This window comes from Calidris pugnax, unplaced genomic scaffold, assembly GCF_001431845.1.
Source record: "Calidris pugnax isolate Ruff unplaced genomic scaffold, ASM143184v1 scaffold133, whole genome shotgun sequence".
Lineage (NCBI taxonomy): Eukaryota > Metazoa > Chordata > Aves > Charadriiformes > Scolopacidae > Calidris > Calidris pugnax.
The window spans coordinates 4,823,834-4,839,597 of NW_015090977.1; the positions used below are offsets into that span (position 1 = coordinate 4,823,834).

The following is a 15,764-nucleotide window of genomic DNA, read 5'->3' on the forward strand; positions in this document are numbered from 1 at the left end:
CAAACAATTAACCATTAGCCCAATGAAGAGTGGTCTGAGGATTAACTTATGTTTTTAGTATTCTAACTTGGGATATGCTTAACACAGTCCCTTGGAATGAACCTCTTTTTCCTTCTCCCCTATTTAAGCCTCCCCTAAATTCACCTTCCACCAGCTCTTCTACGGGTGCACAGGGCTGGGTGTGCTTGTGTTGCAATTTAAACCCATCATGCAACTTCTGGGTCATCTGGGTATGTAAAAGTCCATACAGACTTTCTGCTGTCGGGGCTGCCATTAACCTTTATGCTTTCTGCTTAACATTAAGCTTTACAAAAAAATCCAAACAAGCCACATAACATATATAAATACAACTTCATACACATTTATCACCTCCAACATAAGGAGCAGATTATTTTTCTGGGGGAAAAAAAAAATAAAAATCAAATCTGTTTTTTTCTTGTATCACCTTTAACCTCGGAACATTGATCAAGTACACTTTAAATGGAATTCTCTTAGCCCAAACAGCCCTACAAGTCTGCAGAGTCTTGCTAAACTGTAAATAATCACAAGCAAGCGGAGCGATAGCAATAAACACTTCATCTCACACTGGTGTTAGTGTGGGCTCCATGGTGAAGGACTGGGGCTCTCTTTATGGGTGAGAAACAACATTTCTTTTCTGCCTTTAGAAGTAATTTGCTAACGTTTATTTTGTGTTTTACCAATTAACTCACTTTAAAAGAAGTTTGTGTTTCCTTGGTTAAATCATCCCTTAGAAAAAAGAAAGCCCTATGCAGGGCAGTTTGAATTTGGGAGGCTGAACTGTGATTATATGTAAACAAAAATGCTACATGTAATAATGGGGGTGTGGAAAACTCTCTGGGATCGAGCCTGCTTCTCCTTCAAACCCCTAAGATACAGCCCCCATGGCAGGCTGTGAAATTTATGATGGCAAGGAGTAAGGGAAAGATAAAACTTCCACTCCAGCCATTTTTCATTGTTATTGCTTTTAATTGTTTTGACAGGGCACACTAAAAAAAAAAAAAAAAAAATTCTTCTTTTTACCCTCTCTGTTATTTTATACTTTCCGTAGATAGTGGGTCTCTGGGCTAAAAAACACATCACACTCATTATATAGCACCAGACTTATGGCAAATCTGATCACAACAGAGACCTGTGAAGAGTCTCCAACAAAAGCACACACACATCCCCCTTTTACACTGTAAGAGTAATTTCATTTCCTGATGAGAAAATTCCCATTAAGCAGAAATGCAGACCATTTATGGCTCAACCCTAGCAGGCTGCCCAGTCCCCACCAAGCCGAGAGCAAACAGTTTGCATTAACCTACCCCAGTTCTCAAACACGTGTATCATGTTCTATTTGGAGGGAGCACAACGGAGATGTGATCCCATCCCTCGAGCAGCACGGGGAGTGCCAGGGCTGGGAGCAGGTTCAGCAGAGGAGCCGGGTGTCAGAGCACCACAATGGGACCCCGGAGCAAGGGGAGAAATGGGAAGAAGACAAGCTTTCAGGTTCTCCTCTTTGGTGGCAAACTCTTAGCAGTGTTGTAAAAGAGACACAATTAGCTTTTCTAGGCAAACAACCACTCAACGCAAACTCGGTTTAGTTGCTGCACATCAAGATAGCAGATTTTCTGTCTAAAGGCAGAATTCTTTCTTCTTTGCCTGCACAGGAGCTGTGCTTAACAGAAGTAATCCTGAAAACTGAGCAAATCCAACGGTGCAATAGCTGCACAGTAATAGAGACACAGCATAAAGTGAAACTCTGTTGAACCAGTTTATCCAGACACTGTCATCCACCATTCACTCTGGGTCTCTGCATTTTAACTTTTACTTGAAAATTACAGTAAAGTTCTGTTTTTTAAAAAAATTAAGTAGCGAACACCATTCCATTTTGAAAGAAAAACACTGAATTTTTAGTATTTTTAATGCTTATTTTTTTTCTTTCAAAGCTTTATAAATACAGTATTATGAATATATTGTTTCTGCAAAGCAACCCTGATCCTCCAAACAATTACACAACAGGGCTCCAATTTCACTTGAAGCATTTGCAAGATTAAGACCCTAAAAGTCAAGGGTGCTAACATAATATACGGATTTTAAAAAACAAGAGAGAAAAAAATCCTGTACAGATAGAAGAAAGCTTCCTCAAAATACAGACCCAACCTCCCTTTCCTTCAAAATAAATATATTCACATTATTTTTAAAGGTAAGTTGTGACAACCTTGTTGATTAGTGCAATTCATGTGCCAGCATTCACTTTTCTCTAGCTCTGTACTGCATACTGAAAATAAGGCAATTAAATGAGAAAATTAATTCCATTAATTAAAAATGTTCCGTCTCAAGCAAGACAGAATGATCTGAGTGAGAATTATAGCTGTATAAATGAACATAAAACAAAATGTTTTCCTTGACTCGTACTTTCCTTTAGGAAGGATAAATTTTGCAGCACAAGCCAATGATAATGCTACTTTAACAGTATCATGAAGCTGAAGAGAGATATGAAATGGTCTGTTTTACCTTTTAAAGAGAAACCCCCTAATGTATATAGGAAAATTTACAAGTAAAATACCACCCTTCCCACAAATTCCTTCCTGGTGAGCCTGAGTGAAAACTCTGGTCAAGTCAGGAAAGAAAATCATTAAACATAGCTGAATCCATAAAGCACCGTAGCTGGAGTTTCAATACAGATCATTTTATAGTAAAATTAAAATAGAAGCCCTTTTTAATTATATAAAGTGTGCACATTATTACTGAGGAGAGGAATCCACGCTTTCCTCAAGAACCATAAAATTGGCTGCCGGGAATTAGACTTCAGCTGCAATTATTATATGGTCCTATAAAGGATATTGAAAGTCTGATAAAATTGCACCCTTGTCATGTAACAGTGATGCTTAATGCTAAATAACCACTCCGCAGCATTCCAGTCATAGCTTTCTCCAAACATCATAGCTCCCTCCTCACACCGAAAAGAAAACACAGCAGGATTTTGGAGCTAAAAGTATACCTAAATATTTGAAATACCAAATGGACAGGTCAAAAGATATGTAAAGCCACACAGAGGCACACCACCACATGTGATAAATGAATACTGATGGTCTTTTATAAAGGAAAGCCCTCCACGGACACACACTCCATGTAAAAGTCTACACACTACGAGAAGGAATAACAAACCCCAATAGAATGAAGCAAGCCCCTAAGTGCATACACCAACCTCAGCCCGACCACGGCGTGACGAATGCCAGCGCCACACATTCCTAATTCCTGTTTTCCTTTTCGTTGCAGTACGTGTTGTAAATGGTGAGTATTTGTTCCGCCTGCGTTCAGCTACAGGAGACTGGCTGGACTGCTGCTCCCCAACCTGGAATTTGCTTTAGCAATGTCAGTATGCTCCTCGTGTGCCTCTCGGGCCTGCAGACATAGCAGGGGACTAAAACCTTCAGATATTTCTAATCCCACAGACTCCATCGCGCTCACAACTTTGCCAGGCCAGGATTTTTACATGTAGTAAGAATATCAAAGAAATACTTCTCTGACACATAACATAAGGCATGCGCAGGGGAAGGCCGGACAAGGGAGAGATTGTGGAGTGTGGAAGAAGGGGTGTAAATTTTCCTCTTGCAAATGAAGGAAAGGAGAAAATTCTTTCTCCTACAAAGAAGTGCTGGCAAAGTCCCTGGCCATTTAGATCCTACCACATGGGTGGGATGCACGTCCAACCTTCTCTATAAGGCTTCAGTTGGACTCTGCTGCTCCAATCCCAGCACCTGTGGTAATGCCAGGCTTCAGAAAGAAGCCTCTGCACAAGAGCATGAAAAGGATCCCACACAGCTTTTGTTTGACACCACTACTCAGTCGTGAAAAGAAACAGACCATGAGAAATCAAACCCACTCGCCTCCCAAACGGTGGCAGGGAAGGAGCACCCTGGGCTGCAGCTTCTTCTCCTTTGAATGTCAGTAGAGTTTCATGGAGGGGCTTCCTTTCCCAAATGCAGCTGGGAGAGCCCATCCTGTGCCCAACACAGCTTGTGCCAGCCCAAACCACCCCCAGTCCATGGGCAACCATCAGGAGCCTCCACAAGCCATCTGCCCCTTCCTACCACACCAGCAGGTGTGCAAGGGCAGCCCTGCACCTATGGAACGTTACTAAGGCTATGAGCAGGAAACAAACAAATGAAAACTCACAGACCATAGCTAAGTAACCTAAAAAACTACATTTCTGAGGCACTTGTGGTCTAGGATGAGTATGACAAGTCCCTGCATCTCTCTACATACACTGCACTTAACACAGCAGGAGCTGGCCACTGGTCACTACTTGACTGTAAGTGTGAAAGCATAAAAAAACTATATGTGTTAGCTCTGACTGAGCATCTGAAAAACATTGGCCTTTTAAGCAGGTAAGCTGTAAACAAAGCATTTAAAAATTAATTTTTATTTGCTCCTTAAAAGGTAAAACAAGTGAAGACTGGGGTGCACTTTGTAATGAGGCCTTAAAAGCCCTTGGAAGTATTAATTGTATCTCAGAACCTCTCTTGAAGTAAGTATTTTGAATATTTTATAAAACACTGACATTCTATACAAGTATAAAATCATATACACACAGTCATATGCCAACAGCTCAGTCAGGCCAAGATTTGGAAGTGGCGACTCGGACTCCTGACTCCCTCTCATCTTTGGGTTGCAAAGTTGCAAAAAGAGAAATCTGTTCAGGCAGTATTTCTCTACCATTGGGGAAAAAAAATTAAAAATAAACTCCCAAAATGTAAAAAGAAATTAAGTGGAAACTTCTAGTGCCAAACATAAAGGAAAGTTGAAAACACATACATTAAAAGCCTTTGAATAAAATTTATTATCACATTTACACTGAACAGAATTGAAATTTGGTAGTGATTTACTTTTCAGTAAGGTTTTGATTTTTTTTAAAGATATGAAAAATCTTGTGCTTTAAAAGCATAAATATCGCTACTTCTTGATGAAGCTTCAATATGTATCTTTTTTGTTAAAAATGTCTGAAGCCTCTAATAAACAAATTACTGCAAATCACACAATATTGTAATAATATAAAATGATTCATACAAACATTAACATGTAAATGCAAGGAACAGTTGTAAGAGAAGGCATGAAATGTCCCTTAGTTATAGTTCTTTCCATTAGAAATAATACTGGAGTGTATCAGTTTCAGAGTAAAGCCACTGCTCATATTTACCTTATCAAAGATATAAGAAATGCCCAGCAGCATTCACACAAACACAAGCCATCAGTTTTTCAGAATAAGGAAATAATTTGCTTACCTGGAACATCAATTAATCTCTTATAAACATTCAAGAAGGCTGCCTCTGCTTCTTTGCTTCTTTTGCCCAATGCGTCAATCTAAAGGGGGTGATCAGAGAAGAAGGCTTTTAGACTTGTTCCAATACAACTCTTACACTTAGTTATAAAAATAAATTAATCTATTTCATATAAAACTAGTTAATACTTTAAAAGGGAACTCGAGTCTCCTGTGTACAGCTCCTATGGAAGCAGTCTCATAAGAATATTTCTAAGACATTTGTACTGAATATAATTTAAAGTCCTATTTCAGTGCAATAACAAGCATCAGTATTTTTATGAACACTACTGTCTATTGTGATTCTTGACTTTAAATCTTTATCAAAAGCATGCTGTTTGCCAGACAGGTTCTATCCTCAACAACTGTTTTCTTTTACCACTTATTAAGATCCAGCACAACAAATGGGAACCGCGTGCACTTCTGATGTCGCGCTCTGCCTTTGTTGTGGCAAATATATTTTTCTATTGTTTCCACTAAGCCCATGAGAGGATGAAAAGATGTACTTGTTGGGTGCCCTGTGCCACTTAACACTAAACAACTGTGAACCTTCTACATGCAAATAAGTTTTTTAATAAAGCTCAGGTACAGACCCTTGAGGTCTAGATACTCTCTTGGACTCCTGAGCCCAAGCCAGGCTCCTCTGACTTCCCTTCATGTTTTGCAATACACACAATGCTAATCTAAGCAGCTGCCTGCCCAGGTGAAGGAAAATACTACCTCACACAATCTGTTCTTTTCTCTAAATCTGTATTTTCATCTAAAACGTCGTTTTAGAAGGAAATGCAGAGCTATGTCTCTGAGAATAAAATATGTATTCCACAACAACTTTTTTCTTGTAAACATGTATTTTCCCAATGTACAAGAAAACAGAGCATTTATAATTACTAAATATTGATGAAAAAACAACCAAACCAACCCAAGATCAGGTCCATTGAATTATTACTCCACAGCAGAAAAAGACAGAAAGGGAAACAGGAAAGCCTGACACAGTTCTGAGGCTGCTTACCAAGATCAGGAAACTAAAAGTATGGAGATTATCGTTCCCATATTTTAATAAAAAAGTACGGAAGGATCTGAAGAACTATGGATACAAAGACCTGATATAAATTCTTCTGTGTATTTGAAAAACAGTTAATATTATGAAACCATTTAAAGGTGCGTACGTCAACACGTACTAAAAAAAGGAAGGTCCTGTCTTAAAAACGTCCTTGAATTCTTTCCCTGCGTTATTGATTTGGTAGATAAGGCAGAAACAATGGGCAGCGTTTACTGTATCCGTATTTCAGGAAAGTATCTGATATTTTATTATAGGGGAGGGAGATTTGCTGGCCCCGAAAAGCAGGGCAGAAGGCGGGCGGGTGCCGGGCGCCCCGGCAGGGGAAGCAGAGGGTGCCAGGGAAAGGAAGCGGCGCAGGGAGGAGGAGAGATAAGCCCAGGGTGCTGCGGGGTCAGATGTGGTGCCACTTCTGTTTACTTTGTAGGAAAATGACTTTGCGCGGGGAAGGATTTGGGGAGGAAAAAAAAAAAAAAAAATAAAGCCTACAATGTAGATGATTAAAATAATGGAGGGAGCCAGACGCAAAGTGCACAGGAGCAGAGCGGGGGAACGGCACGTGACGTGTATAGATTAGTCTTATGGCTGATAAGTGACTTGTAGAGATCATTACAGAGCGGATTAAGGCCAGAAAACCAAAGGACAAGGACAATTGTAGAAATTACACGGAAGCACAATGCACAACGTATAAACCAAGAAAAGACTGGAGGGGAGGGGGTCAAAGAGGAAAATAAGGACAGCGAAAGCATCTGCGCAGCGTTTGGCAGCAGCCATGAAATCTTGAGAGAGATGGCGAGAGGCTGCAAAGAGACAAGTTAATTTAACACAACACGAGGCTGTATTTAGAGAAACAAATCAAATTTCTGTTTTGCTTACATCCCCCCTAAATCTGGGTTAATTTATGTAGCTTGGTGGAGGTGTAGCATAACTGGAGCCTGACCTATTTGCATCTTATTCTTATCAATTGAATAAAAAAAAGGTATTGGAAAGATGATAAACAAGCAAAATAATGGAAGATGTGGAGAGCAGATATAAATACTCAAGAAATGCTGCCCATACTTGTCTTTTAAAGTCTTCTCACCAGGAAAAGCTATGGAAAGGCACTGGAATCTCACAGGGCATGTGACGTGCGGGAGAGCGAGGGATTGATGGTTGTGAATAACCCATTTATTAATTTGAATTCAAGCAATCACAGATGGACCGATGCTCATTAGGGAACGAGAACATAAGTAATTCGGTTAGAACATTTTCACACAAAGAGTATTTGAAATTAGAATATGGAACAAACTGCCAAAGGCAGAGAGGCACCGGGTAGTGCAAATCAATGCCTGGGAGTATCAGCCACCGTCGGTGAACGGGCGCGAAAGGAGGGGGCAGCCATCAGAGAGACTTGTGCAGTTGAGATATTTCATGGGTACATAAAGACAGACTTTGAAGGCCAAAGCACACCATATGTTAGACTTCTGGACTTTAACGTTCCCACATACAATTTTCTCTCGCTGCTGCTCAGCAGAGTACAGCCAAATTTAAATTACTATTATTAAATGCAATTAGCATTACAGAACTGATTCTGTACTGTATTTTGAAAAATTCATTTGCCCCTTTGACAAAAATCAAAGCATTTAAAATGCCTGCATTTCTGCGAAATAACAGGATGGATTTGTTTTCCTATTACAGTTTTTTCACATTTTAATAAAGGGCATTTGTACTTATATTCTCCCCAAGTATTACAAAAAATATGGTTTATTCACTCCTCACCATTTTTATCATGGTTGAAATATAAAACAGAATTGAAACAACATCTTCCAAGTTGATCAGGGACTTTCTGACAGAAGCAGTTTGTAAATCACTGGAACTTTCACACCTTTCCACCCCACCCTAGCCCCCAAATTGAGCAGCAGAATTCCTAACAATCCCACCAGGCAGAAAGACTTTTTAATGTCTGGTTTAAAGTTCCAACAAAAATAAGCACCGCAACTATTTTATATCTTAAAATAAAATTTCAAAAAAGCACCATGACAACTTTAACTGGAATAAAAAAATAATTAACAATGCCAGCTTCCAGCTGCGTAAGGAAATATGGGATGAAAAAGACATCAAAATAGCAAAATATAAATGAAGTCCAGAAACAGGAAACAGAGCACTGAAATGACACAGAAGAAAGTATTTGGAAGTTCACTGAAAATTTTTCAATTCAAAGTATAATTGGTTCAGGAGCCAACAAGGTTGAGCTGCAATCAGCTCACTCTAGAACAGTTGAACTACATTATAAAACTCTTGCTGAACATTTTTATTTGACTCTAAAAACTTCAGGGACCCTGAAAGAAGTCAACTTATAATTACACTAGCGTAGTCTTGACATGAGCTTAGCTCCAATCTTAATTTATCTAAACCAGGCCCCATTATGTCTTCTCTGACTAGAAAGAAACAACAGTGACCTCTGTATTCCCCACCACCCCCATAAACATATGTTCACTTTTAAGTTTTGGCATACTATTTGTCTTGATAATACCACTGGCGCTATACTGAGATAACAGAAATGAGACACGAGGAATCCTCCCTCCTTAGCACACTCTTCATCTTTAAAATATCACCGGAGCTATACGGAGGGAGCCACAGCGAGACACCAGGGTGAGAGCAGTCCTCCCTTTATCCACCTTATTTTTCCAGGTCAAGTGCCTTCAGGAGTTGTTGCTCAGGGTACCAAGTTCATCCTGGAGGGTGAATGACACCCTTCCCCTCCATAGTCACCTCTCTCCAACTCGCCTGTGAAGGCCTCCTTGGTCTGCTCCCATTTTCCGTTGCCAGAATGACAGCTGGTTGCCCGATGCTGCTGGCATGAGACTCCAGCAGCACGGACAGCCCGTTTTAGGAAGGTTTGGTCACAGTTTAATATCTTCTACACCTGGCTAAAATCAAAATCTCATCAACAAAATCAGCAGTTCTACCTCCACGTTTAGGTAAGCACCATAAATCTGGCCCTCTATGTCAGGGAAGATGCTGAATATAGTTTTATCTGCACATTGCCTCCTTCCTATTCTGCCACGTCCAGTCAAGTTCAAAAACAGAGGAGTCAAGTCTGTGGCTTTTTTTTTTGAATCTGTCACTCTTTACGCACTAAGAAATTTCAGCATTAATTCAAGTCTGATGTCTGCTGCCCCACAAATCACCTGGATTCTCTACTCAGGTTTGCAGAAGTGGAATGCCCTTCGATGCTGTACTGTACGTGGTGTTGTCTCATCCACGGCACTCAGAGAGGCGGCTGCACAATTGTGTTACTGAATTTAAAGATGGAACAGGAAGATAAAGCTCTTTGCAAGGAAGCCGGGACTGCCAGATGCTGGTGCATTCTGCATCGACACTTAAATTCTCTGAACTTAGAGATATCAGCACATTAACACATTTCCAGACCATGATACCAGCACATGGCCACGATGTGTTGGTCCTGACAGATCAGCTTGGATCATTCAGCTCAGCACTGCTGTGGTTTTCTTTTGTTTTTAGACAACTCAGCATCCCGAAGGCAACTCCTTAGTGAAGGGATCCCATTGCTTTCTGCATTTGTGTGGCACCACTGAAATATTGATGATTTACTCGCGGTACAATTAGCTGCGTATCCAAACACAAGCATTCACACAACTATGCTAAATACAGATTTTGTAGTTCTAACTCTCCTACTTATCCTCATTGTTCTTCAGTTGCAATTCTCAGTCTCATTCGCCACCTTAACATGAAAGATAGGTCTTTTACTGTCCTGTACCCAATCTGGAACTAACTTGGCAAGTAAAAATAAATGACTTGGAACAGAAGTTCTTTTTCTGTACTGATTTTTAATAAATAGATGCCTTAACGAGACACCCATCCCCTTCATTTGCAAAGCTCTCTTACACATCTTTTGTCGTATTGTTTTGCATCACAAAGTTTTTCCATTTGTCTTCAATTACTTCGAGCTACCAAAACGCCATTAAGAATTGTAGGAAACGTATTAAACAAAGGGAAAAAGCACGGTAACAACTCATTAACGCACCGTTATTTTAAGCCCTGCTATATTCTTGAATAGCTGCCTGGGAATCAAACGGGGGTTGTAGCAGGCATTATTAATGCTCTGCAATGGCATCAGTCTTTCTTTGAAGCCATTACAACGGAGCTTTGCTGCTCGGGCAGATAAAACAGCCCATCAGTTGCTAAGGTGGTGCAACAGCCCTACAACACGCTCTGTGCCTCCGGATTAGGAACCACACAGGGTACGTGCACAGTTGGCTTGATTTCCCTAATACCAACAGATATTAATAAATTAATAAAAATATCACTCTAATTTTACAAATTAATATGAATATATAGTTCATCAGCCCAGTTAATTTTTTTTTTTTGCAGCTGACAGAAGAAAAGTAAAAATACTCTATTTTTTTTCTCTTTCCTGCAATTAAAAGATTTTTGAGGCAAAATAAAAAAGAAATGAATCCTGTGCAGCTGCTTTAAGCATATGGCGTATATTTTAGCTGTGCTATAAATTCTTTAACAAAAATAAGGACTTCACAGAGTGGATACAATGCCAATCTGTTTAACAAAGCTGCCTGGGTGCAGTGCATAGATATACTGGCAGGGAAAAGCTGGGGAAGAGCACTCCTGCCTCACCAACTTGTTGGTTTAACTTCAAGTTAAGAAGAGAGCTTTAAGAGGGACTCCAGTCCTTCAACTTTACAATTCTGCTTCCCTCCACTGCAAAACAGCTGCAACCCTTGAAGCCTTCTCTTCCTTTCATGCCCAGATAAATCCTGATTTTCCCAGACAAACGACGCTGCCATCCCCTGAGGAAAGCTCAGCTCCCTCGTTCTCACAGGACAGCTTCTTGTTGCTTTTCCAATCTTTGATCTTCCTTCCCAGTAAAACAGCCCAGCCCAACATGTGCCTCCAGATATTGACAGCAGAATGACAGCTTTGTTTAAATAAGCTTTTACTATTTGCCGCCCTGCCTTCAGATCAGTGCGACGGTGGGTCTGCTCTCATCACCCAACCTCTCCTGGATCCTTTGATAACCCCGTGTGTCTCCCTCCTCACACCTCTCTGCATTTCTGAGCCGCATTTTCTCCGTTCCTGCTCGCCCTCAACTCCTAATCCATCTGTCAGGCAGGCACCAAACGGAGCAGCCCCACTCCCTCCTCCTGCCCGGGGCCATAGGCTCCTGCTTCTCTTGCATCAGATCTTGCCATCACACAGCCGTGGCATGATTCAGCTCACTGGCTCCATGGAAAACTAAGCAGGGAAGGAGAGGAAGAATTTATTTTCCATCATGCCAGCAAACTGATCAGACTCATCCCGTGCCTTTGCTGAAGACAGCGCGAGGGAGGAGGTGGGCATCCAGGCCTGGGGCAAGGACATTTGCCAGCATCAACCCCATGCTGGAATTGACTGGGAATGGCATGAAAATGGAGAGACAAAATATGGATAGCAAAAGAGTGGTCAAGGTGCCAAATGTTAGGAAAATTCCCTTCCCTAAGTAGTCTATCAATCAGTCTTTACAGTATGAAAGTGTATTAACTTTGTTAATATAGGTATTAGTTCACATTATACACTGTAATGTAACCAGGTAGTTTACTGGAGACATTGGTATTGTTCATGCTTAAGTAAAACAATCTAAAGGACAGCTTGGCCACAGAAATAAGGACTTTGCTTCTCAAAAGCTGTCCATGAAGGACAAAAGATTCCCCTGGACAGCCAGGACAATGCCAGCATCCTGGCCCCTCTCCGTCAGCCCCTCCTGCCTCCATGAACAGTGACCTAGAACCCACCACTGCTTCTCTCCCTTATGGAAACTTGTAAGTATTTTAAAAATTAGGGCAGAGGAATCCTTGCAAGAAGGAGCTCATTAACTACGTTTGTGCAATATCCACCTGCACATAAATACCAAAATGTAATCTTTTGCTAATATTTTATACTGAGCTTACCCTTTTGCTTTGCTATTACAGCAAAGCAAGACCAGACCCTGGCTTGTAAAGAACCTCATAGTAATTTTGTAATAAATACAGGAAGAATTCTGTATTTGGAGAAACAGGAACTGTATTATAATGACACTCAGCAAAATCCCATGCCCAGCACAGTCCTCCTATCCCCATTCCTTCCAGCACACTTCAAGCTCTCTTTTTTTAAAAGGATGAGAAGATACTCCTGACACTGCGAACTGAAACAGTGCTGCCTGTCTGAATTTTGCATAAATAGTTTCCCACCACTGTTAGCATTTCACCCAAACGCGTGGCAGCGGCATAGCAGGCCTTAATATAGACAGCCCACCAGCTGCCAACAGAAATTTCAGCACTTTGTCAATTATATAAAAATAAGAGGATTTGGGCTGATCCTCCCCAAAGTTGCCCTAGTAGTAGCTGCTGCCTCAGTATGACTTGCCTGCACACTGCATGGGGTGGAAGTGAACCTGCAAGAGCTTCAGAAGGGTGCATGGTGCCTACTGCTTCTTCTGGTGGTGTATGTTAGGTTTGGGACCTTGCCTGCTACCCCAGTAGCTGAGGTTTGTCCCAGGAAGGTATCAATACAAGAAGGAGAAAGAGGCAAACATAGGAGAGGCTCCAGGAAGGTAGCTGTGACTCTATTTGAGCATTTCTACAGTTCTGTCCATCAGTCTGGAGTTAAGCATCTCTTCTAGACGAGAAAGGGACCTCAAAGGTAACAGCTGGGACTAGTAACCATCAATGGGACTAGTGACCATCATTGCTGGAGAGAGCAGATCAGGGGAGAGCTACGGATCTGACCTGCTGGTGTACCTGCTCTAATGGGAGGTGGCCCTGCCCAGGGCAGGGGGGTTGGAACTGGATGATCTTTAGGGTCCCTTCCAGCCCAAACCATTCCATGAGTCCATGATTATCTCAGGGATATTCTCAGCCCAGTACCCCCAGCCCAGTGCTGGCAGCAGACATCCTACACACTCATCAAGGGGAGCACATCTGCCGTTGAGACGCTGGAGCACATTTAAATCACCTTGCTCAGGGAAAGATGTTGTTTAAACTGCAATCAAGCCAGCCAAAAATAAATAAATAATCATTTACACCCTTGTGTAAACAAAGAAATGAAACGCTGCTGCTGTGCTGCTGTTACCCCAAAAGCAGGCTGTGCACCTCTCACCCTTCCCCGCTCGCGTCAGGAAACAGCATCAAGACGAAGCACAAAACCGTCCCCCTGCTCCCCTTATACAAAGGAAATCACCCACCACCCACGCCCCGTGGAGTGGACGTTAAAAGAAAACAATTACCCGCCAAAAATATTAGATTTACTCCATTTTGTGACACGGAGTGGTTTAACGGGACTTTTCATTGAAAAGCGGGAAAGCTCTGGGCCTAAATCAGCAGGACGCGAGCTCTGAATTTTGATGTATGCTGTTGACTTCCCCAACACAGAGCAATTTGTAATAGCTTTGCCACGCTGTTGTTTTCAAAGCTCCTGCTACATCACAAGCATTTATTTCTGACCACAAAATTACATTTATTCAACAGAAAGCAGCTCAGGGTCTTTAAGAGGTTAACTTCTGGAGTGCTTGGCTGCTCTCCAGCCTCTGTACTAGAATCAGTGCTAACGCAACAGCACACAACAGCACCCAGGCTAGCCGTGATTAATAGAGTGCTGAATACGCTGCTTTCCACATACACACACTTTTCATTCCCTTGCTTCCATAGATCATGGACTTATCCTCAAAATATCTGACTGAAATTGAATTTGGCTTCTCTCTCAACCGTTCATTTCCTATGTTATGCAAGGTTATATCCTTTTCTGCATGAGCAGAACCAAACCAGCTGCAGCTTTTGAGAAGAAAATGTGTTTTCAATTATGAAGCTGGCCTGAATATTGAACCACAGTTCTACTGCTACTCTAATTGAGCCATCATGGAGTGAACCTACAGGAAAGAAATTGTATTAATTAGGTTTGTAAATTTAACATAAGGAAATTAAAGGGGGTAAAAAAAAAAAAAAAAAAGAAAAAAAAAAGAACTATCAGCTCCTGAATACTCCCTCAAAATGCAAGAGGAAAGTAGGTCTGAAGTTGTTTAGGCACACACATTATTAAGAGAACTCCTTCAAAGGCATGATTAGTAGTTCCAGCACACCAAACTGATTTTCAGCTTCTGTTGTCTGCATATGGAAAATTATTAAATTACTCTACTGACCAAATTAATAGTTTAAAGAGCAATTCAGCTACATGGGGAACCAGAGTGGTCTCATCAGAATGGCAATGCCCTTAAAAATCCTTGCTTTGTGAGAAGAATATGAGAAATAGTTTTCACAGAAATAAAGTCCAGTGAGGTTTTTGAGTTGTTTTGGAGTATGTGCCTTAAAGGGTTCTCCAAATGAGGGATTACTGCATTACTGTTGGACAGTGCTGTTATGCCACATGAAAAGAATGCTAATGACCTCAGGAAATCCTTTCCCAGCCTTAAAATATCTATTTGATGACTTCACAAATATGGATTCCAACATTAGATTTCCATACCACAACTTTAGTTCTGTAAGTTAGCATAGCCCAAGAACATAACTTTTTGTTTGCTTTTAAGGTTTTGCGTATAAAAATCCATCCACTGGTGTAAACATGGTATCACACAATGACCTACTCAGAACACAGCTTCTTGAGATGGTTGCTTGAAGCAGTGCCTTGCCAACTTGCAAATGGTATATAATCATTTTATGATTGAATGATAAAGCTCTTTAGCCTTTTCTGATTCTGTACTATATTTAGCCCAGCACATGGTGAGCAAACCATTAAGAAGTTGCATTCTCAGGAAAAACATAAGACAAAAAACTAAAAAAAAAGAAAAAAAAAGAAAAAAAAAGACAAAACAAACAAACGAGATTTAAGATAGAAACATCAGGAAATTTACACCTCTTCTAACTGTCCTGCTCACAATAGCCTATTTACACCATCCAGACCTGAAATGTTCCAGGGAAGTTAGGAAAGTTACCCACAACAATCAAAAGAATACCATCAGCTTTGAATCAGACACAACATTCTATTCATTTAAAAAAAAACCTGCCTTCAAATTTCCATTAAAATCCTAAATAAGGAAAAAGTACTATAATAAAATTATACTACAGCGATGAATTAATAGGGTCTCACATTGAAGTGGGAATGCATTTTAAAATTTGTAGCATGCTAAATTCCATTTCATAATGCTTTTACTTTAACTGTCATCATAAAAAATCCAGCTATTTAAAGCATCAAGATCTATACAAAAAAAGTTATTTCCAACTACTAATGGAAACTGCATATTTGATAACTGGAACAGTTTTCATCGGAATGAACAAGATAAATATCCACGGAATACAGAATGTTCTGGTTTTGGGGGCTGTATTTATAAATTGGTATTATAGAAATGGAAAATACTGGGGG

At 40.6% G+C, this 15,764-nt stretch overlaps 1 protein-coding gene across 1 annotated transcript in view; it reads right to left on the reverse strand.

Annotated features, from left to right (window-relative positions):
* Positions 1-15,764, reverse strand: part of CUX1 (cut-like homeobox 1) — a 206,544-nt gene that overhangs the window by 125,230 nt on the left and 65,550 nt on the right. Inside the window, exon 4 of the mRNA XM_014953031.1 lies at positions 5,289-5,367. Within this exon, the coding sequence (XP_014808517.1) occupies positions 5,289-5,367 (79 nt within the window). The remainder of the gene's footprint in view (positions 1-5,288; positions 5,368-15,764) is intronic.